The 24,000-nt window shown below is 44.4% G+C and overlaps 1 protein-coding gene across 1 annotated transcript in view; it reads left to right on the forward strand.

Moving 5' to 3' along the window:
• LOC115359332 (NACHT, LRR and PYD domains-containing protein 14-like) overlaps positions 1–24,000 on the forward strand; it is a gene marked incomplete at its 3' end in the record, with an annotated part of 845,616 nt that overhangs the window by 813,522 nt on the left and 8,094 nt on the right. The window contains exons 9-10 of the mRNA XM_030051738.1: positions 16,077–16,247; positions 17,650–17,820. Of these exons, the coding sequence (XP_029907598.1) occupies positions 16,077–16,247; positions 17,650–17,820 (342 nt within the window). The remainder of the gene's footprint in view (positions 1–16,076; positions 16,248–17,649; positions 17,821–24,000) is intronic.

The following is a 24,000-nucleotide window of genomic DNA, read 5'->3' on the forward strand; positions in this document are numbered from 1 at the left end:
TTGTTGGTAATAACTGTATAATTGCATTATTACACCGTCATTATTATCACTTCACACCCTCTCGTGTAATAATGCTTAAATATATGTTAAAAAATAGCATCAATGCAAGGTTCCTTAAAAATCATTATTTAGCCTAATAAATATTCATTAAAATATAAATGGACGTTCATAAATGGAATTTTATATTCATTATTCAATTTGATCATCCTGAAAACCCCTCAGACCCCCCTACCCCCACCCTCCCCACCCCCCACCTCCCATGAAAAAATATTTCATAGTGGGTACATCACTGATCAGTGATCAATGACGTCAGGGACCCCAGGAAGAGTAGCTGCTGATTTTTTCAGCAGCTAATGGGGATCTTGATAAACAATCAATCAATTAATCAATCAGTACAGAAACCAGCAGCAACACACAGGAGCAGCACTACAGAAAAAAAAACACGTTCTGGTTCCCATTTTCTCATTTTTCCTATTTCTCTCTTCTTTGAGTTGGAAAGCAGAGCCAGCAGGTGGCGTCTGCAGGAAGCTTCCACACAGGAACCTGAGAGGCAGGAACCTGATCGAACAAGGACAAATACAACAAACTGTTCTCTATCTGCATCTCTCCATTCACTTTCTGAGCAGAGCAACTCCTAAAATAAAACAAACATCATGAACCCACAAGCAGCATCTCAGGGGAAGCAGCTCAATCCAAAATACCCTCCAAGTTTGGTGATGTTGGTGCAAACTGTTAGTCATTTAGGATTTATGGCAGTGTACCAGTTACAACTTGTCAAATTTCCAAACTTTGACCTTTAATTAGAGCGCCCCCATCAGGAGCATGGGGATTGTGTTTCTTCAGCAGCACTTACACACAACCTCCCGTCATGACAACAGCTGGTACCACTTCACAATAAGAGTACAACAATTAACGTTAGTTAATGTTAGTTAATGCTGTAATGGTTAATTAACTGTTAGTTACTGATTATTATGGCATTTACTAATGTTAATAATATCTACAATAACCCTTAAATAACATATGAATTAATACCTTAGCATGAACACCATTAGTACATGATTCTAAGACACATACACACACACACCCACATAACAGGCGTGTCGTGCCCCATAGCTCAAATATTTGTGAATCCCCGGCCCAGAACTGATTGAATATGATGTCGCAACGTCTCGATGGCCGACACGGGCACTTTCCAACTTTCTCTAGTTAAACAGAAACTCACCTGGAATTTGAGGAATGCTCGTCTTTGCCTCTAAAACGATGAGGTTTTCCCCTGAGAACAGACTGTCTGATTAAAGTCAGTGCTGTCTTAATCTTGACAGAATGTAAAGGCTGAGAGAGTGGAGTGGAAACAGCGAGCTGCTCCTCACAGCCACGAGCAAACTCCAGTGAACTCCAGCTACTCTGCAAGCGCTTAAAAAAAAAAACACCAGATGGAAGGATTTCCCTGATTCTTAAAGGACCGCATCTGCTGTATCTACTGTACTCCCCGGGGACTGACACAAAACACTGAAAGCAAAATTAGCAGCAGTATTTTGCAAATTCAAAAAGCACACATGCACAGCTAACAGCCAGCAGGTCACCACCTCTTTGTTCAGATATTACAACCTCAAGAAACTGAAACCTTTTCAAAGTAATTCACTCAGGTGTCTTGTGTGTGCTTTACCTGCATGTGCATTGTTTTGTCTGCTGATTGGACCTGGTGTGTGTTATCATATCTCCTGAGTTACGTATGTAGTTTCTAATCTCTGAGGGGAAAAAAAACATCCTTTTTAACTGTTTTAGGCTGCCTTTAAAGTTGGGCAGCAGCTCCCTCCCAGTCTGACTGCTGATCGGTGTGTTCGGTCCCCAGAAAGTAAACCAACACAGACGTGAGAGACAAGCAGCAAAACAGTGAGTGGGTTTACCTTCTTTCCATAAGATGCTCCCATCCTTCAAGCTTGTCAGGTTTGTGTTTGTCTGGTCAGATGAAGCAGGTGCCAAGACTTTTCCTTTTCCTTTTCCTTTTCCTTTTCCTTCTCTCCTTTAGGCTCTAGCTCTTGGTTTTCTCCCAGCAGTCTGCTCCGGGGTTAGGCTCGGCCCGGAGCCTCCCCTGCCTGCTCTCTCCCCTCTCCCATTGTACCCCCTCCTCCTCCTCCTCCTCCTCCTCCTCCTCCTCCTCGTCCCCCTCCCCCGCCTGGCACCCTGACAGCCTCCGGGGTCAGCAGCCTCCAAACAGAGCGGCGGTGCAGCTCAGCTCGCCGAAAACATCACCGCAGCCTCACCAGGAGAAGGCCACCGTGCTGCATGCTCGGCTTAATGGAGCGTGGAGAGTGTGGGAGAGCTGGCCGAGTGTGTGTGTGTGTGTGTGTGTGTGTGTGTGTGTGTGTGTGCGGGCCGACCTACATGAGGACAGGCAGAGGAGCGGACCCTTCAGGGCCACCTGTTACTGCCTGACTCCCTGCTCTGAGCTGTGAGGAGTTAAGGTGGAAAGGCTGGATTATGCTGATTGGTGGTGACAAGGCAAAGAGAGAGAGAGAGAGAGGGAGAGCAACAGTGAGAGCAGCTGACTCGCTCGCCTGGTGTCAGTCCATAGGATTAAAGGTATATGCTGTGCTCGCTCTCTGGAGTCGTGCTGTTTCTGTGTGGATCCAAACGTCCAGTAGGAGCTCTGCACGCCACTCCACTTTAAATACACAAACAAAAACAGAAATTCAGACTCAAAGCATGTGCACATTATTTTCAAGAAGAGAACAGGCAATAGGTAAGAACAGGCAATAAACAAATAAAAAAAGTAATAAGGAATACAGCAGTGTTTTGGGCAAAATCTCCTTTTCCCAGTGGTTCAGTTCCTGTGGGTAGCAATTCCCGTTAGCTTAGCATAAAGACTTGAAGTCAATGGGAGCCGTTAGCCTGGCTCCATCAAATTAAAGTCCTCTAAGTTTCTAACTCGATGTGCTGAAAACCCCAGACTAGTGAACATCCTCACTTTTCTGTGCTCGTGCTCTGAAGGCATCAGGAGCGACTCTTCCTCTTCTGTCTCTGTGCCAAAACACAAGCTGATGTTTCTTGGTGAGTGGCATCGCTGGAAAGGCCCACACTCCTGCTGCCGTCCCTGCAGCTCTCCCACATGCTGCAGAACACGTCTGACTAACTACTCTGATGAAACTCCCTGCAGGTTAGGGTTAGGGTTAGGGTTAGGGTTAGGGTTAGGGTCGACACCTCAGCACTTTATTCACTTTATTTCACAGCCAGACGGAGATTCACACCTGCTTCTGGGGCAAACTGAGAAACATGTGAGTATTCAAAGAGCACAAACACATACAACATCAGACTGGTCTAGAGTTAACGCAGTTTTAGGTGTGTGTGTGTGTGTGTGTGTGTGTGTGTGTACATAATTACACTCCTGTGTCAGCCTAATACAGTTTTTCTCGATTGCTAAAACACAAAAACTGGTTCCTGTGGCACAAAAACCCAAACCTTTTTGTCATTCCCAGAAGCACACAAGCATTTCCCACAACCATAAACACAACTCACCTGTTTCCACATGTTTCAATATCCAAAACTCTTTCTGCAAAACCTTACACAAAAGTGGCCACATAAATCATTCACTGCACTGTGTGTTCATTCAGCAAACACATGCTCTCAATATAATTAACTCAAGTTATCATGACCTAAACTCAGAGACCACACCTTTCTCCAAGTGCAAACACTCAGCCTAAAAACTGTTAACACACCTGTCAGAACTGTGGGTCAGTAAATAGGCCTGGAGGCTTCTTCATGTGCTTTGGAACAGCGGATCACAACCATGCCAAAAAAGAGGAAGAGGAAGAGGATGAAGCAACTTCACCGTGTGCCTTTTGAGAGGAACTCTGACAGGGTGAAGGAGCAACGATTCCAACATGTGCAGGTTATTGCTATACAACACAGAAATGTTATAGTGTGTAGAGTAAAGGCCCATCTTTCATTCCAGTACACACAGTACTGTGTTTGAAGTGAAGGGGATATTTCCCACGCTGCCTGGCAAGAGCAGACATAATGTGTGATGTTGATGAAATACTATGGCCTGACCCTGACCTGAGACAACATCATGCTGATGCTGAACCTGTATATGTGCTGAATATGGAAATACTGTGAATAAAACCTATTGTGGGCATTTTGGTGGCAGCGTTTTGAATGAATCCCTCCAGTGTGTAACAAACACTCATGTAGTGTGTGTTTTGACAGCTTGTGTGTGTTGTCTGAGGGTAAAAACTGATTGGGACCCAGAAGTTGGATGTTTGTACCGTTGGGTGTGAGTTTTTAGAATTGTGTGTGAAGATTTGAGAAAATGGTGAGCACTGCCTGGTACGGCAGCTGCAGCTCCCAGGACAGGAAGGCCCTGCACAGAGTGATCCGATGTGCTGAACGCATCACCTGCACAGCACTGCCCGGCCTCCAGGACATCTACACCCAGCGGTGCAGATCCAGGGCAAATCGGATTATTAAAGACACTCACCATCCCAACCATAGACTGTTCGAGTGGCTGCCCTCAGGTAAGCGGCTTCGCTCCATCAAAGCCAGAACTGAGAGGCTGATGTTCATAATTGTAATTGTATATTGTTTATTGTATATAGGATTGTATATAGGAGTGTATATATATCCTTTCTATTTTTCTTTCTATTTTTATCCATTTTACTTGCACAGTGCTGGAGTTGTCACCATTGCATTTCACTGATACTGTACTTGTACATCAGGCATGTGACAAATTAAAACTTGAAACTTGAACTTGAACTATATTAGTTAAACTTACCACACACACACACACACACACACACACACACACACACACACACACACACACACACACACACACACACACACACACACACACACACACACGCACACGCACAGAGAGCCACAGGCAGAAGGGAGTCGGCGTGTAGTTCCGTGTTTCCACCAGTAGATGGAGACAAAGCGCCGCTGATGACAGAGGAGCGGCTCAGAGCCTTTTCAGCAAAACAAGAACCAACTGAGAATCACCTCACTGTGTGTTTCTGAGGACACACACACACACACACACACACACACACACACACACACACACACGTAGTCAGAGGTGAACATGTGACGTCAGCTGAGTCGTGCCGCGTTCGGGTGGTGTCGGGATTATCAGACAGTTCAGCTTCCCGGCAGGAGGTGCACGTGAACGCCTCACCAAATCGTCCAATAAAGTCGGGATTTAACACGAAGTGACGTTTCAAAGTGTGAGCTCACGGCACGGAGTTTTCTGTGAACGAAAACCAACCTGCTCTGTTAAAACCTCAGCGGGCCACAGCGGAACATTTCAAAGTAAAAGTCCCGTCTGAGGAGATTTTGTCCCCAGATGCTTTGTTTTCCTCTGCGGGGGGTTAAATGAAACAGTGAGCAGTGTGAGTTTACTGGCCAAAGCCTTCACGGCATCAGATTATAATCTCATGACGTCCACAGTCCCAAAGCACAGGGATGCAGGTGGGAGCTGATGAATTCTCCCATGAGCCCGATGAGGACGTGAACGCAGCACAAGTTAAAGTGAAAGTTTGGTTGACGGTTTGGACGAACCGCGACCAGGAGGCTCATCATCATCATTAATGTTGGACTGTCCCACTGTCATGATGTAGAAGAGCTGCACACGTTCGGACGTCAGGAGAGGATTTCTGTTTATCTTTGAGTTCAAGTCCAAGAAGAAAGAATGAAACAAAGAAATAAAGGAAGAAAGAAAAAAGAAACTTCCGCTTCTGCTGTGAGTCACAACTTTTGTCTGACGCCATTTTCAAGCTGCATTTTTCACTGTTGAGTTCATCTGTTAGAAATAAATGTAAAAAGTAAAGCAGTGATCATTTTCTTTGTGGTGATGAAAAAAAATCTCATCAGGCGGTAAAAACAAATGTTAGCCAGTTCTATCCGTCAGACAGCACGTTTTTAAAGCCGTTTAATTCCGTTTATTCCACAGGAAATACAGACTGATCTGTATGTATGAAACCCGCCACTGGAAAATGAATAAATGAATAGCCTAAATTATTATTATTTTTTTTTTTTAAATGCAAATCTATTAATAGTTTTCAAAGTGAGCAGGCCCCCTGTGTTCCCAGGGCCCTGAACAGGCCTGTGGCTTTTTCTTTTTCCAGCCTGAACAGGAAGCAAAGTGTTTCCTGTTTGTCAGGGGGAGAACAGGCCTCTGGTCCCTCAACACAGAAAAGAGAATAAGGGCCAAACCTGTGGCTCCTTAACAAGAAAACACCATCTGCTTTGAAGCTTTGATGGAAAGGAGTTTGTGTTTTTCTGCTGAGGCTCAGTTCTCTGAGAACAACAACAAGAAAAAGACATGAAGGGAACACGGTGCGCCACCAAAACTACTGAAAGAAAGATTTGCAGGTTTCATGACGTCACCAGGATTTGCTGGTGAGCGCAGCGTCTGGAACGCAGCCTCTGGATTGGACAGAAACAGGGAAACATGTCCATGAGCTTTGCTGCATTCACACTCTTTCATTTGTGCATTCCTAAAGGGAATTTGTGCTTCACAAATTATTTGTGAATCTGCATTTATTTGTGCAGATCATCAGCGGCTCCCGGCTCCTTTACAGAGACCAAACGCTGCATGAAACTGGTCACCATGACAACTTCAAATCAAAATGTCAAATTTCACTGTAAGGTTCGGGCTGGGTGATAGAGACTAAATCAAATATCGTAAAATATTTTGACCAAATACCTCAATATGGTTAATGTAGGGATGACTGCTGTTGCTCTGGGAAAATATTCAGACACTGAGATTTTAGATCATTCTTTTTTGATGTCTTTATTTTTCTGTGAGTGTAAAATCTATTCAGTAAAAAAGACGACATTCACAAGTCAGCAAAGTGAGTCAGGAGGAGTGTGTGTGTGTGTGTGTGTGTGTGTGTGTGTTTCAGTGTGTGTATTATTAACCCTCTGTCACCTGCGTAAATTCACTTTATTATTTTCTGAGACATGGGGAAAAAATAATGAGCAAATCAGCAAAACAAAAAATACAACAAATAATTAGCAAGACGTTAATAAAAAAAATAAATAAATGAGATCAGTGTAAAGAATGACCAATAAAAATAAAATTAAAAAATAAAACATACATTTGCAAAATAACAGTATTTGAAATGAAGAGAAAAAAACAACAACAAAATTATTACAAATATACACTTAATATAAAATAGCAACTAAATAACTGTGATGTTTCCACAAAATTTTGTTGAAACACACATTATTTATGTGACTGACTCCATTTAATACAGTTAATGCCTGTTGTCCTTTAGGATACGAGGACATCAACCCATATATCATCTCTCTGGTGTGTGTGTGTGTGTGTGTGTGTGTGTGTGTGTGTGTGTTTGCACCTCTTAGACTGACTTAAATCAGAAGATGAGTGACTGTGTGGAGGAAGAGGAGGGCAGAGCAGAGTCTGCAGTGTCCAGCTGTCTGTCCATGAAGAGCGACTGGTCTAGAAGAGAACCTCTAAACTTCAGTGCTGAACCTGGACCTTCAGACACAAAGTAAGACAGCTGTTAGAGTGCAGTGTGTGTTCACTGTTTTCTTGTGAAGTCTGTTTGTGGCTCATGGAGAAAGTAGACGTGACCCCAAAACTGATGCTTCAGATCATGAGCCACATCCGCTCTTTTAGCTGGACCCCCCCTCACAAAAAAAGGCTGTGACCAAATCATGAGCTGCTGGGAGCGACTGGGAAAGCTGGGAGCACCAGTGCTGCCAGTGGAAAAGTTAATCTGGAGCCCTGATTTACAAGAACTAATAACATGTTTCAAACATTTGTGTTTCCAGAGGTTCCTGCCACAGAGCAGAGTCTGCAGTGTCCAGCTGTCTGTCCATGAAGAGTGACCGGTCTAAAGGACGACCTCTAGACTTCAGTGCTGAACCTGGAGCTTCAGACACAAAGTAAGACAGCTGTTAGACTGTGAGCCTGATGGAATATGATGACATGAGATTATCTAGCAGAGCAAGTAGAGAGGAGATCAAGAAAAGAGACTGCAAAGAGAGAAATGACTGCTCCCTGCTCTGCAATCCAGCTGTTCAACCAAAACACATCTGGCTCTGTGCTGTTTTCCACAAACTGTGATGCTGTTTGATGTTTTGCACCAAAACACCTGAGAACATTTCCACGTGCACCTGCACTCACAAGTTCTTCACACACCTGAGTCTGAAGTTTAGATTCACATTGACTGACAGATAAATCTGATCCTGTGCTGCTCAGACTGATGTGACACACACACACACACACACACACACACACACACACACACACACACACATGACTTGAGTTAAAGTGTAGATCCTCCTGGTTAAATATTTCTGCACTGCCAGTGGAAGTTGCTCAGTCAGTTTTTTACTTGAGTTAAAGTAATCTCTTTTAAAAATACTTAATTATTCAAAAGTACATTTTCATTTCAACATCAAGGTTCAAGGTAAAAAACACAAGGATCAACACATTGCTGTATTATTTTCACAATGCATTTACAGAACCTGAGAACTCTCTGGAAAAAATATTGTTTCTAACTTGGACTAAATTTTAGGGGTTTTTTTTATTTTATTTTTAACCTGTGGTGTGTGTGTGCAGACTGGGGCCTAAACAGTCTTGGAGCTGCATCAGTTGGCTTTGACTGGAAAGCTGAGACTCTTGTGGATTCAATGAGCCACATTTGATTCCTGTGTGATGATGTTGGCCCCCATAGCAGCCATTTCACTGCAGGCAGAGACTTTTGTCAAACTGGACGTCGCTGGAGAAAATGACCTCTAGTGACCTCTAGGAGAATCACAGCCTCATCAAACTTTAAAGACACAAACTAGAGAGCGAGGCCGTTCAGAGGAGCTCTGCCTCTCCATACAGACTGACAGGAAGGGCCAGTTTCTGACACGTTTACACAACGAGGATAAGAGGATACTGAAGAATTGTAATATGTATTGATCGGCTCCCAGGTGTGATGATAGTATCGATCAGGAGATCAGCATATTGTCCAGCCTGAGTGTTGTAATACCTGACTTCTGGTCATGGAACCAGCATGAAGACCCACCTGGATGTGGAGGGGATTCAGACATTTGTTATGGGGTCTAGTCGTAGTAGACTGAAGTAGTAACCATGGTGACTAATCTCAGGGTTAAGTCGAGGGGGTGTCGTCCTCTTTTGTTTGTTGAAAGCTTGTTGCAGCGAGTTTCCTCCTCACCCAGAAACTATTCACATGTTTTGCTTTTGTTGTTGGTCAACTTTTCTTTTATGGATTCACAATAAAAATCACAAAAAAACATTAGCTGTCAATCTCTTGGATTGCTGTATTTGTCATAATCTGCTGCAGAAAGTCAAAGTGGATGTCATGCTGTTTACATGGACATTTCTTCTTCTAAATACTATCTTAATTGCATTAATATTAGAATATTGTAGTCCATGTAAATGTAGTCACTGAAGGTGACATAAGAGACCGCTTATCACAATTGTAATAACCTTGGCTAAATGTCAAGTGTCCCATCGTCATGATTGTTTATTTTTTACTTTTTTTTATTAGATTTTAAGATTTCAGTTAAAACATAATGTTGTCTAAACATAAACAAAGTGCTTTCATCTCCACAGGGACAGGAAGAGGAGTCGAGGTGATGTGAAGGAGCAGCTGTCCTGCTGTGCTTTGTGTCAGGAGCTCCTGAGGGATCCAGTCTCCACCAGCTGTGGACACTGGTTCTGCAGACGGTGCATCACCTCATACTGGGACCAGTCTGATCCATCAGGAGATCCTGCCTGTCCCCAGTGTGGAGAAAGATCCAGAACAAGACCTGGACTGCAGACAGGCAGTCAAACCAGCCCAGTGGACGGCGGTCTGCAGGAGGTTTTAGACGAGCATAAGATCAGTCTGAGGAGGAGATGTGAATTTGTGACAGAAGGAACTGCTGCAGCAGGAAGTGGAACCCCCCTCAACAGGATCTACACTGAGCTCTACATCACACAGGGACGGAGTGAAGAGGTTAATACCCAACATGAGGTGTGGCAGCTGGAGACAACATCCAAGATGGAGACCCTCAGTGACACTCCAATCAAGTGCCAGGACATCTTTAAACCCTTACCTGGCCAAGACACACACATCAGAGTAGTTGTGACGCAGGGCGTTGCCGGGATTGGAAAAACCTTCTCAGTGCAGAAGTTCACTCTGGACTGGGCAGAGGGCTTGGAAAACCAACATGTCAGTCTTGTGGTTCTGCTTTCGTTCCGGGAGCTGAACTTGATCAAAGATGAGCGCTACAGTCTTCTCCAGCTGCTCCGTGTTTTCCATCCAACATTACAGACGGTCACAGCAGAGAAGCTCACCGTCTGTAAAGTTGTGTTCATCTTTGACGGCCTGGATGAAAGCAGGTTTTTATTGGATTTCCAGAACAATGAGGTCGTGTCTGATGTCACACAGACATCATCAGTAGACGTGCTGCTGACAAACCTCATCAAGGGGAATCTGCTTCCCTCAGCTCTCCTCTGGATAACTTCCAGACCTGCGGCGGCCAATCAGATCCCTCCTACATGTGTCGACAGGGTAACAGAAGTGCGAGGGTTCACTGACCTCCAGAAGGAGGAGTACTTCAGGAGGAGATCCAGTGATGAGGAGCTGTGCAGCAGAATCACCTCACACATCAAGGCGTCCAGGAGCCTCCACATCATGTGCCACATCCCAGTCTTCTGCTGGATCACTGCTACAGTTCTGGAGCACATGTTGACTACAGACCAGAGAGGAGAGCTGCCCAAGAGCCTGACTGACATGTACTCACACTTCCTGCTGGTTCAGACACAGAGGAAGAAGCACAAGTACAATGAGAGACATGACAGGAGTCAGCAGGAGCTGATGGAGACTGACAGGGAAGTTCTTCTGAAGCTGGGCAGGCTGGCGTTTGAACATCTGGAGAAAGGCAACCTGATGTTCTACCAAGAAGACCTGGAGGAGTGTGGTCTTGATGTCACAGAGGCCTCAGTGTACTCAGGAGTGTGCACAGAGATCTTCAAAACTGAGTGTGTGCTCTTCCAGAGAAAAGTCTACTGCTTTGTTCATCTGAGCATTCAGGAGTTTCTCGCTGCAGTCTACATCTTCCACTGCTACACCAACAGGAACACAGAGGTACTGGCCAGAGTCATGAGGAGAGAATGTGATGACAGAAAGTCATCGTTGCATATCTTCCTGAGGACAGTCATGTCTGAAGCCCTGAAGAGCAAAAATGGTCACCTGGACCTCTTTGTCCGTTTCCTTCATGGCCTCTCACTGGAGTCCAACCAGAAGCTCTTAAAAGGCCTGCTGGGTCAGACAGAGAGCAGAGCAGAAGACATCCAGAGAGTCGTCAACAACCTGAAGGAGATGAACACCTCCAGTGTCTCTCCTGACAGAAGCATCAACATCTTCCACTGTTTGATGGAGATGAATGACCTCTCAGTACATCAGGACATCCAAGAGTTCCTGAAGTCAGAGAACAGATCAGAGAAGAAACTCTCTGCGATCCACTGCTCAGCTCTGGCCTACATGCTGCAGATGTCAGAGGAGGTTCTGGATGAGTTGGACCTGAAGGCGTACAACACATCAAAGGAGGGACGACGGAGACTGATCCCAGCTGTGAGGAACTGCAGGAAGGCTCGGTTAGTCCTGATGTGAAATCAACATTATCCAAACAGTGAAGAGCTGCTTCCATACCTGACACCATCAGAAATACAATAAAGATATGTAGTTCTCTAAATATTCAGGATTAAGGATTGATTCTGACAGAAAAAATATACTTCAGGCAGTCCAGGGTAAAAAGGAGGCAACATGATGGTGATGCCCACAGCAGCTCACCCCTACGATACTTCAAAATAAGAGTTTTTGCTGTGTAATTGAAGTTGAGCATCAGGTTTCTACTGCTTGGTTTCTTCTGATATTATATATGAAGCACCTTTCAAAAAATTTGTATCCTGTAATACAATTTAATATTACTATAATACAACACTATATAAACACAAGAAAATCACAGACTTGACATTAAATCTGTAATTACAGACTTTCTAACTGTGGACTCTCAGAGACTCACTGTGAAATCGTGGCCTCGGCTCTGAAGTCCAACCCCCATCTGACAGAGCTGGACCTGAGTGAGAACCAGCTGCGGGATTCAGGAGTGGAGCTGCTGTCTGCTGGACTGGAGAGTCCAAACTGCAGACTGAAGACTCTCAGGTCAGACTGCACTTTTTAATGATGACAGAAATATATGGATATTGTTTGAATCATATAGCAGCACTAAATGTCTATAAGGCTGATATTGCTGTGAAGTATATGTTGTGCTGTTTTAAAGTCGGGGCTGCTGGTTATTTTAGTTTTTGTGAGGATGGTTGGTCAGGTTCTGTATCATGGATGCAAGCGTGCTTTGTGAGGTTTGACAAGTAACTAACAACCTTCTCATGTGTCAGGAGAGAGAGAGAGAGAGAGAGAGAGAGAGAGAGAGAGAGAGAGAGAGAGAGAGAGAGAGAGAGAGAGAGAGAGAGAGAGAGAGGAGAGAGAGAGAGAGGAGAGAGAGAGAGAGAGAGAGAGAGAGAGAGAGAGAGAGAGAGAGAGAGAGAGAGAGAGAGAGAGAGAGAGAGAGAGAGAGAGAGAGAGATTTAAATAAAAGACAAATAAAATAACATTTATTTGTCTCTATGTGCACTGTCCAAAAACATAATACACTACAATGACATTTTTCACAATATGGTTACATGCACAAACCATTGTCCAAACATTACATCAGCACATGTGCAAAGACTAACTGCCCCTGTGCTACAGAGCAGAGCGCCTCCCCATAACCCCACATCTGCTGGAAGCTGCCCACATCACCAGCAGCTCTGTAGAAGCTGAACTCCACCAGCAGTCTGGACTTCACCATTTTTACAAAAACAGGAACTACATCAACATTCAGTCCCTCCTCCACCTTTCTCCTCCTGCTCACATACACCGCCATCTTTGCCTGACCCAAAACAAAGTTTAACAACTGGCATTTGTGCCTCTGCTGGCGAGTGTATTTAAAGCCACAAATAAAAACCTCTTTGGAAAAAACCTGTTCACATTTGCTGAAAATAATTTTCAATACAACAAACAGAGCAGTGAGACGGGTGCACTCTGAAAAACAGTGAAATACAGTCTCTCTCTGCCCACAAAAGGGACATTTATCCTCCACATCAGAGTTAATAACCGAAACAAAAGAGTTCACAGCTACAATACCATGTAGGATTCTCCACTGCAGGTCTGCATGTTTCTTTGTTAAAGGAGGGCCTCCTCCACCGAGCAGTTCACCGCCGGCACCAGTTTGACGGCATGACGGCGAGTCAGCCTCTCAAACTCCACACCGGCCTCCACCACGGGCATACTGCCCAACCGAGCCAGCAGCCCCGCTACCAAACCAAACTACACCTGCACCTACTCACCTGTCAGTAACCCAAATACAGAGAAATAAAGAAAATACACACATAGAACAGCAAAAAGAGAGAAAACTCACTCACGCTGAAGCCACGCTACCACTCCACACTCCACTCACTCCACCATGCACTCAGAGAGAGAGAGAGACTTTGACTTTTAAAATACCTTTATTTGAACAATTAAATGATCTTTCAACAACAAATCAGATTAACTCAGATGTTCATAACTAAAAGTAAAAAAGCCAGAAATCAGACAAAAAAAGAGTTTAGAACAACGTTCCATCAGTCAAAAGGAGAGCGACAGTTCTCCTGCCTCCCCACAGAGCACAGAACTCCTCCCACTGCCCACACAGCTCTGAACGTCTCCAGGTTGTTCACTGTGTGATAGTACGCATGTTCAACTCTCAGCCGGGCAGCCACCAGACCCTTCATGACCTCAACACAATCTGTGCATCCTGCATCCTTCACCTTGTTTTTCCTGGATACCCAGATAGCAGGCTTAGACATTGCAAACATAAAATTCAGTAAAGTACAGATGTGCTTTTTCTTCACCTGGTATTTAGGACCATATATAAACAAATCTAAAGAAAAAGGTTCCCCCAAACCTCTGCACCATGACTGTAAAACCCTCAGCAGACCAGCCAGCCTCACACAGCCAGTAAACACATGAACCAGAGATTCTTCCTGAGAACAGAGCAGACAGCCCACCCCGTGGCTGGGATCCAGGTGTGCTATGTGTCTGTTCGTAGCTGTTGCTCCATGTATTATCCTCCACTGGAGGTCAGCTGTCCGCTTTTCAACGGGCAGCTTATACAAGGACCTCCAGCTGCCTTTCGGGGGCTTGCTTCGGCCGAAAACCTCAGTCCACTTCGACACTTTAACCCCCACCAAGGAGCCCAGGTTGTTCACTTTCACACAAAGCTGATATGCTGCTTTCTTTTCCAAAACTTCAAACCTTCCAAGCTTTGGAGTTGCAAAAGTTAATAACTTGTCCTCCTCCTCCTGCCACTCCTCCACAGCAGGAGCAACAGTCAGAGAAGGGAAGGCATACTCACATCCCTCACTCCACCGTTCACACTGAACGGTGGAGTGAGGGATGCACAGCGGAGCCGCCGCCGCCGCCGGTAGCAGAGCCAGCGGAGGCAGCCTCCTCCGCGCCGGCGACAGCCGGCAGTAACCTCGGTCTGTCTCTGCGGACACAAAACACGTTTGTGTCCGACATCTCCACATTCAAAACATTTCATCTGTCCTGAGCTAGCATACACCATGTAGAAACCACCTCCATGCTTCACTCTGAAAGACACGTCCAGAGTCTGAGTAGGCGAGTCCAAGAACATGAACACCTGGCGTCGGAGCGACAAAACCTGCTTCACTTTAGGATCCTTACAGCCCAAACCAACAGTCTTTAACCCGCTGGCAAACTTACCAAACCTCCACAACTCGTTCTCCAGCAGCTCACTGGGAATGAACGGCTGAACCCCGGACACGGTGATTCTGGTGGACGGTACCGCCAGAGGAGACACCTGGACGAACGTGTCCTGCAGCACCACACCTGTCTCCACCAGCTTATGGACAAACCGCTCCTCCTTTACAAAAACTACCACCGCCTTGTTCATACGGGAAGCGTAGGCCAAACTGTCATGACCCACAGCCTCTCCCACAGCGAGCAGCACCGCCTCCATCGGCACACCGGGGCCGGGGACGAGCCTCACCCCGTGTTGAGGGACAGGGACGGCGTCTCAGCGGACGCCATCTCGCCCACCTTGACGCCGATTTACAGCTCTGTTTTATCCACAAACACCAAGAACAGAAAAATATCACTTACCTGGTCATGCAGAAACAACAGAGAGAGAAAAGAAAAGTGCAAAAAACACCAAAAGTGAAAAAAAGATTCAAAACCCTCAGCAGCTACTCACTCCACTCACACACCCGACTCCCAGCATGCAGTGCAGAGAGAGAAAGAGAGAGAGAGAGAGAGAGAGAGAGAGAGAGAAACCTTATTCTTAGTTTAGATTTGAGTGTTTGTGTGTTTGAAACTCGGTTTCTGTCAGAGCCACATGACTTCTATCAAAAAGAGCTGGTGAGCCGTCGGTTCCAGATCTCTGCTGTGTTTGTGGAAGAGAATCAAACACATCAGGGCTCATCCACTCCATTTGTCCAAAGGCCAGAATGTTTTTAATCAGACACTGTGGGGAGCAGACTTTACAATAACAACATATTCATTTATTTAGTATTTTCACTTTCTGACAAAATGAATATCTGTATCAGTGTGAGCAGGCTGCTAGAAAACATGGCAAATCCATAATAATAACTGGATAGTGAAGTAGAAAAAGCTCTCAGAGCGCAAGGAGCCAGTTCACTGAGGAGTGACGCTTCAAATCTGGAATTATGGAAATGGAATGACTGACAGGAAGTTTGAATCCCCTTTAACCGGTGTTGACTCTGTTATGCAGCGCCCTGATTGGAGGAAAATGTTGAGCCCATGCTTGCATGAAGATACAGCACAAGACTCATTCCATTCCTAAAAGACAGGAAGTGGTTTGAGCTTCAGCTGTCAGGCTGCTGCTCTTCAGAGACAAGCAGCCAATCAGACGCAGCTCTGTGAGGGAGGCCTGACACAGATCTGCACTCTTCTTGTCTTATAGTTTATTTTTTATTCTTCATTCAGATTGAGGCACTGCATCTTGACAGAGAGCAGCTGTGCTTCTCTGGCCTCGGCTCTGAAGTCCAACCCCCATCTGACAGAGCTGGACCTGAGTGAGAACCAGCTGCAGGATTCAGGAGTGGAGCTGCTGTCTGCTGGACTGGAGAGTCCAAACTGCAGACTGGAGACTCTCAGGTCAGACTGCACTTTTTAATGATGACAGAAATATATGGATATTGTTTGAATCATATAGTAGCACTAAATGTCTATAAGGCTGATATTGCTGTGAAGTATATGTTGTGCTTTTTTAAAGTCGGGGCTGCTGGTTATTTTAGTTTTTGTGAGGATGGTTGGTCAGGTTCTGTATCATGGATGCATGAGAGAGAGAGAGACAGAGAGAGAGACAGAGAGAGAGACAGAGAGAGAGAGAGAGAGAGAGAGAGAGAGAGAGAGAAACCTTATTCTTAATTTAGATGTTTGTGTGTTTGTGTGTTTGAAACTCGGTTTCTGTCAGAGCCACATGACTTCTATCAAAAAGAGCTGGTGAGCCGTCGGTTCCAGATCTCTGCTGTGTTTGTGGAAGAAAATCAAACACATCAGGGCTCATCAACTCCATTTGTCCAAAGGACAGAATGTTTTTAGGCAGACACTGTGGGGACCAGACTTTACAATAACAACATATTCATTTATTTAGGAATAATTAGCCTATTATTGTTTAGTACCGTATTTCACCAATTAATCGCCCGGGCGTCTAATATGCAAAATCGACTTGGACCCCGGGCGTTTAAAAGAACCAGGCGGCTATTCGCTGCAGGCCTTTATTTATTTTTGCACCAGGTCATTATCGTGATGACAGCTACTGTCCAACATATTTTCAGTCGGTCGATTTAATATTACGGTACACCCTTTTGTTCTAACGTTAGCTAGCGCTCTTATTTTGACAGAAAACAGAAGCGCTGCACAGTGATTGTGCGGCTAACTGTTTACTTCTGCAAAAATAAGGTGAGTAGCCTTATTTTAGGTTACCTCATTATGATGCAAATAATCGCCCCGGCGGTTATTCGGGTGGGCGTTTAATACGCAAAATGCGTGCAGACCCCAGGCGTTTATAAGAACCAGGCGGCTATTTGCGGCCGGGCGAATAATTGGTGAAATACGGTATTTTCACTTTCTGACAAAATGAATAGCTGTATCAGTTTGAGCAGGCTGCTAGAAAACATGGCAAATCCATAATAATAACTAGATACTGAAGTAGAAAAAGCTCTCAGAGTGCAAGGAGCCAGTTCACTGAGGAGTGATGCTTCAAATCTGGAATTATGGAAATGGAATGACTGACAGGAAGTTTGAATCCCCTTTAACCGGTGTTGACTCTGTTATGCAGCGCCCTGATTGGAGGAAAATGTTGAGCCCATGCTTGCATGAAGATACAGCACAAGACTCATTCCATTCCTAAAAGACAGGAAGTGGTTTGAGCTTCAGCTGTCAGGCTGCTGCTCTTCAGTGACAAGCAGCCAATCAGACGCAGCTCTGTGAGGGAGGCCTGACACAGATCTGCACTCTTCTTGTCTTATAGTTGTATTTTTTATTCTTCATTCAGATTGAGGCACTGCAGGTTGTCAGTGAGCTGCTGTGCTTCTCTGGCCTCGGCTCTGAAGTCCAACCCCCATCTGACAGAGCTGGACCTGAGTGAGAACCAGCTGCAGGATTCAGGAGTGAAGCTGCTGTCTGCTGGACTGGAGAGTCCAAACTGCAGACTGGAGACTCTCAGGTCAGACTGCACTTTTTAATGATGTGTGAACATGTAATATTCTGTTAGTTGAACAGGAGTTTTACAGGCTTACATCTCAAATTGTTGTCAAACTGTATTTTGAAATGAAAAACTGTGAACTTGAGTGATGATATTGTACATTATTTCAACATGCAGGGGTCCAAAAGGCCTCCGTCTGTGGGAATCTGATATTTATTGTGGTAATTCCACAGAACGTATAGAGGACACCATCATGGAGGTCTTGGTCCAACTATGGATTCACAAAGGATTCCAATATTTTCTCTGATGAATCATCAGGGACAAAAATCCCATGTGGGCATATCAGTGCATTCTGGTGTCTTTCACAGATTAGGCATGATGGGATGGAGTTGATATGTCCAACTTTTCCCATCCTGATCACATTCCCTCATGGTTACTGTTGTCTTGGAACTGTTCTGAACCTCAACTAAACCTTTAGGACCTCTTGTTTTTCATTGATTATTATTTTGATCATCTTCACACACTTTTTCACAGCTCACCTACTTCCCATGCAAAACTTTGTTTAAACTCTGCAGGCTGACAGACGACCACACCAAATGAACATTTTGTATATTTCAGGATATTTTCTGTCTCTAGTCCCTCAGACTGAGCCATATGAACACAGTGGACTGTCACCATGTTTTTGACTGAATACCGTGATATCCATATTGTGAGGATATTGTTAGGATGACTGGTTGGTGCTTTCATGAAAGTGTAAATTAGTGCTAAACAGTCATTAGTAATATGGATATGATGAGCGAGCAGGCTGAGGCCAATAACAGAGCAGTGAGGAGCCTCAGCTAGGCCTGTAGTCAACCAAAGAAAATCTTTCGACCAAAAGTCGACTAATCGGGAATAAAAAAAAAGTTACTATTTTTAGATTAATTCACTGGGCAGTGGCCTACCTGGTAGGCTTGTCCGCCTAAATGAATTATAAATGAACATGAACAACTAGTATTTGCAGTATATTAAATCATTTTTGACCTCATTATTTTGCACTGAATGACACACTGGAGTCGCTCGGCTCTGACACGCTGCATCACGTCCACCTACGCAACATCACAGCTTATGATTTCTGAAAATAGTCCTATGTCAAGCTGCTGTCGTCGCGGGTGTGTGCGCCTGCAGTTATAAAACGATTATTAGACTAAAACTTTGAAATATGCCAATTCTGATGTGTTTATACTCCAAACTGACAGAGCAGCCTAACACAGACATGTTAGCTTACCGTGTTTAGGTGATGTGCCATGTTGGTTGTTGAGCTGTGATACACAAACTGTTGTTTGCAAAGTTTGCATTCGACTTTTTTTCCATCTATTTTGGTAAAATGCTGCCACACTGACGACGTCTTTGACATGGCAGAGGACTAAATGTTCATTAAACGTTCTTAATGAAGCAAATATTCAGAAAACCAGGCCTCATTTTTCCTTCAGTTCAGAACATACAGGCCCACCTGTCTGTCTCCAGTGGGTTGGGCTAATCCAAAACTGTGAGAACAAGGAAGGTGTTCTGAAGACAGACTGTTACCAGGGAAACAGGCTGTTCTGAAAACACCCCCATCAGCACTTAGTGCTTTACTCCTGATAAAATGAACACGGCAAATAATCGACCAATCAGATTTTGGTTGACCAAGTATCAACCAATAAATCGACCAGTCGACTAACAGACTGCAGCCCTACCGTCATTGTATTTCAAGATATAAAGAAAAAATGCCTTAATTGCTTGAAATGAGTCAAAATATAGCTGTCAAAGCACCAAAATGCAAAATGTTCTCAAATTAATTAAGTTAAAGGCCCTATGGCCTGAAAAATGCAATTTTGGTTGTTTTGCATTTCACCTGTGATAAATGGAGAAGTTTACACAGCCCGTTTTTTGAAACTGCCCTTTAGGGATGTACCTGAACCTGAATACGATATTCAGAAGTACACAAATAATGCTTTGATCCCGAATAGTTTTTCTGTCCGAGGTTTCTCCTCATTATTTGGGAGCTTTTTTCTAAAGAAAAAAAAAAAACATTTGGATGTGTGTTTTGAGCAGGATTTTGAGCCAATTACAAGAGATTAAAACAAAACATAACAAAAAACATGTTGGTGCGTGTTTTCACTGCCACACTTTGGTTTTGGTGTTCAGTCCCGTCCGTCATCACAGAGGAGCAGCAGCACAGAACACGAGCAGGCAGCACTGCAGCAACACCAAAAGCATTTTGTCAAAGACAATAACGGGAAAAGAAGCGGCTATAAAACGGTGGATACATTTTTTGAGTGTCACGACCCCCGCAGAACGACTCGTTTCACCAGCAGAATCTGATCCATTCAGTCCGATTACATTTGGAAAGTCTAGAAGAGACGCACGATTAAATTACCGTATTGACCCGCATAAAAGACGACCCTGATTTTAAGACGGCCCCTCTTTTTCAAGACCCTTTTTTGGAAAAATACTTTTTATATGGACAAAATGTTGTTTGAATAAAAAAGCCACCGGCCGGCATCAGGCGCGCCGGCCGCGGCACCGGTCAGTCGGTACCACGCCCACCTGGTCAGGTCTGCTGGATCTGACAGGTGAGCGGCGCACACAGACTGCCATATATACCTTTCATTATAAATCAACTTTTGTTCATACACGGCTGCAGCAGCACAATGACACAGACAACATGGTTGATTAGTGACTGCTCAATGCGGCCATTCGCCGGTAATCGCGGCATCAGGTGAGCCTACCTACTGGTTTACATATGCAAGTACAGTACAGGTGAATTTGCTTAGACCCCCAATATTAGACGAGGGTGTTTTTTCAGGGCATTTTCAATGGAAAAATATCGTCTTATATTCAGATGAATACAGTATTTTATTCCCATTCTAGTTAGCCGAGAGCTAAACCGGAAGTTAGCCGGCTACCTCGGCGGAAGTCTCTATGCGCTCACTTCCGGTTTCTTCCCAAATCCGAATAATCCGAATCCGAAGTATTTTTAAAAAGCCCGAATCCAAACCCGAATACAAATAGTGCCTTGGCTGTACAGCCCTACTGCGCTTGTAAAACGAGCGGATTGCACTTCCCTTAATTGATGATGTCATGAGGACGGTGACTCCGCCCACAGCGCCTGCCCGTCCCCAGGCAACAAGCTCACAACATATTTACAACATATTTAACAAACATAACGTACCATTCTGAAACATCCTGTAATAAACGGATCTGAGGTGGTTCGGTTTCTCCTGTCTGTGGTTCAGGATCGTACGTTTGTATAACATCACACTCAGGGTCCCGGTTCACGGGTCCCACAGGGTTTAGGGTTAGGGTTAGCGCCGACTGTTTTATCAACCCGACACAACACAACGCCAGCTTCGTCTGTGGTTCGGGATCGGAGTCGGGCTCAAACACGTACGGTCGTATAACATCACGCTCGGCGGTTGCCATGACAATCTTACATGAGATGATAATTCCTGTTTACCGGTGAGCACCATTGAGCTCCGTTGAGCAATGAAGGTTTCAGTTACTTGCTTGTGATTGGCCCGACCATATGTCACTCAGAAAACAGTCAGCCAATCAGTGGAGAGGGGCTGATTCTCTCTTCTGATTGGCTAATCAAACCGTGCTGCCAGAGAAGGGCGAGAGAGAGGAGCTGTGAAACTATATTTATCAGACCACAGGTTCAAAACCACAAACACATCATGCAGGGAGATCAACAGATAAAATAAAACCCTGGAGACGTGGACAGCATGGGGCCTTTAAGGACCCATGATCAAGAAAGTCAACAAAAACACCTCGCTGAAATGGTATGTCAGGTTTTTTCACTTCGTTCATTTAATTTAGGCCTTATTCCTTTTTCTTTTAATCTTTCTTTATGAAATGACATTTATCATTGCTTGTCAGTGCAGTTTTAAAAAGTATGATGGCGTACTTTTTACAAGAAGTTAAACAACAAATTTCCTTAGATTGTGGTAATTCCAGCAGAGTTTTTTTTTAATAGCAAACTTGGTTTAAACGAGATACCTGTCATTTTGTTCTGTTTTGTTATGATTTTTCTTTGATATGTACGGTCTTGGTCTGGTCTCGGTCTCGACCTCCAAATGTCTCGGTAATGTCTCGGTCTCGGTCGGTGCGGTCTTGACTACAACACGACTTATTGGTTTAATGTTTTCAGTCCACTTGGTCCATATCAGCTAGAATTTTTCTTTTTGGATCCTGAGGGAAAATGACAGCTGTTCCATAATCTATATTTCATGTACTATTTCTATCTAGGGATGCACCGATACCACTTTTTCACAGAATGAGTAGAGTACAAGTACTTGCATTTCAGTACTCACCAATACCGATACCGAGTACTTAATAACGCCATTACACTTATAGAATTACTTTGAATTTTTTAAATTTTTCCACAGATGTTCTTTTATTTGAACAACATTCCTCAGCATGTTTTTCTTGAACATGGGTGACTGTCACAAGTTTCACTGCAGTACAAACACAAATTTAACAAAATTGTCATACACTGCGGATGTTTCAGGGCTCTCAAGTTTTGAACTGAGTTCAGAGTGAGATTTTGGTGGTGGCGGCGTCGGGGGTGTTATGTTAAATTATTACCGGTATTACTATTTTTAAAATGTAAATTACAATATCAACAATACAATATCAAAAAGACCTAACAAATCAGCTACCAATGAATGAGTATGCCTGTGATAACACAGATTGAAAAATAAGCCGAAGTGATACCTCTTCTCTGAATAGACAAGCTAAGCCAGTGTGCTGCTGTTAGCCAGTGAAAATAGAGCGGAGTGGCAACTCTTCGCTTTGTTACACAATCTATGTCAGTGCGCTGCTGTAGCTGGAGAGTTTCTCTGCCTTTGCTCTCAAGTCTCACACATTGGGTGTGAGGCTTGAGAGCCCTGATGTTTTATGCGGATGTGTTTTTTCACGGAGTCGTGCAGCTTCGGTAGCACCGTGTCTGTGATATGGTGACGGCTGGGAATCTCATACCTTGGCTCCAGTACGCAGAGAAGACCCCGGAATCCCAGATCATCGCCCACAGACAGTGGCTGGTCATCCAGGGAAATATACTCGGCAAGAGCATCTGTGATTTTGACCCTCACGCGGGTTGCCTCTGGACATTTTCTCCCGCCTCGCCAGCGTCTGCCGCAAAGTTGGTTGTCTTTTGTCGGTGCCGCTAGTGAACTCCTTATATTCTGTGTTGTGCTGGGATTTCAAATGCTTTATCAAGTTGCTTGTGTTGTAAATTGCAGATTTGGTCCCTCCTCTAGACAGTTTTGCTGAACATAATTTGCATTCTGCTTTGTTTTTGTCACACTCGCTCTCATCCACCTGAAAATATTTCCACACCGCTGACATGACTCCACACTGCCCGCCTTGCAGTCAGATAATGTAAACTGCACACTTCCATAATCTGGTATCGGTGTCGTGGTATCGGCACATATTTTACGAGTACGAGTAGAGTACTCAAGCCCGGTATCGGTACCAGCACCCAATACTGGTATTGATATCGGTGCATCCCTATTTCTATCCATTCATCAGTGACTGCTGGGTCTGGTTTTAGCATCTCCTTGTCACCGCCTTTTTACCACCGAAAGTATTTGAGCCAGTTTCTTGTCCTTTTGGCTCCATCTTTCAAATGGAATATCACCATGTAGATAGCATCACATCTAAAAGGAATGGTACCTCCAGATACATTATTTAGATGCTGATGTATTTCTGGACAATAAGGGACAGGAACCTGGCAGTTCCAGAAGATATGGAAGTGATTGGTGTCATTTATCTCGTCCAGCAACTCCCACCATCTCCAAAAGGCCTTTTTTGCGAGGGAGTCCTGAGAAATGGTGCAATATTTTGCAGCAGAGCTCTGGCCATGCAGTCCAACTGGTTGAATTCCACTGCACTTCACAGATTCTCTGCCAGCTCTCGTCCCAAATCTGAAAATGAGCCTCCTTCTCCCATTTCTTTGTTCCATAAAGCATATTTTCAGAGCGACACTGGAGAATACTGTTGTCTGGTCAGTCTGTTGAAATGCTAATAACTTTGGCCCTGATTGGTCCAGAGACTGGGTGCTGGTGTCATGTGATGCAGAAGCTCTTGTTCTCCAGTTTTACTCTGAGAAGATGGTAGACTGAAGGCATGTGAGGACTTTTCACTGAGCCGTTCATTTGTTATTTATGGACGTAC

Source organism: Myripristis murdjan, chromosome 5 (genome assembly GCF_902150065.1).
Source record: "Myripristis murdjan chromosome 5, fMyrMur1.1, whole genome shotgun sequence".
NCBI lineage: Eukaryota > Metazoa > Chordata > Actinopteri > Holocentriformes > Holocentridae > Myripristis > Myripristis murdjan.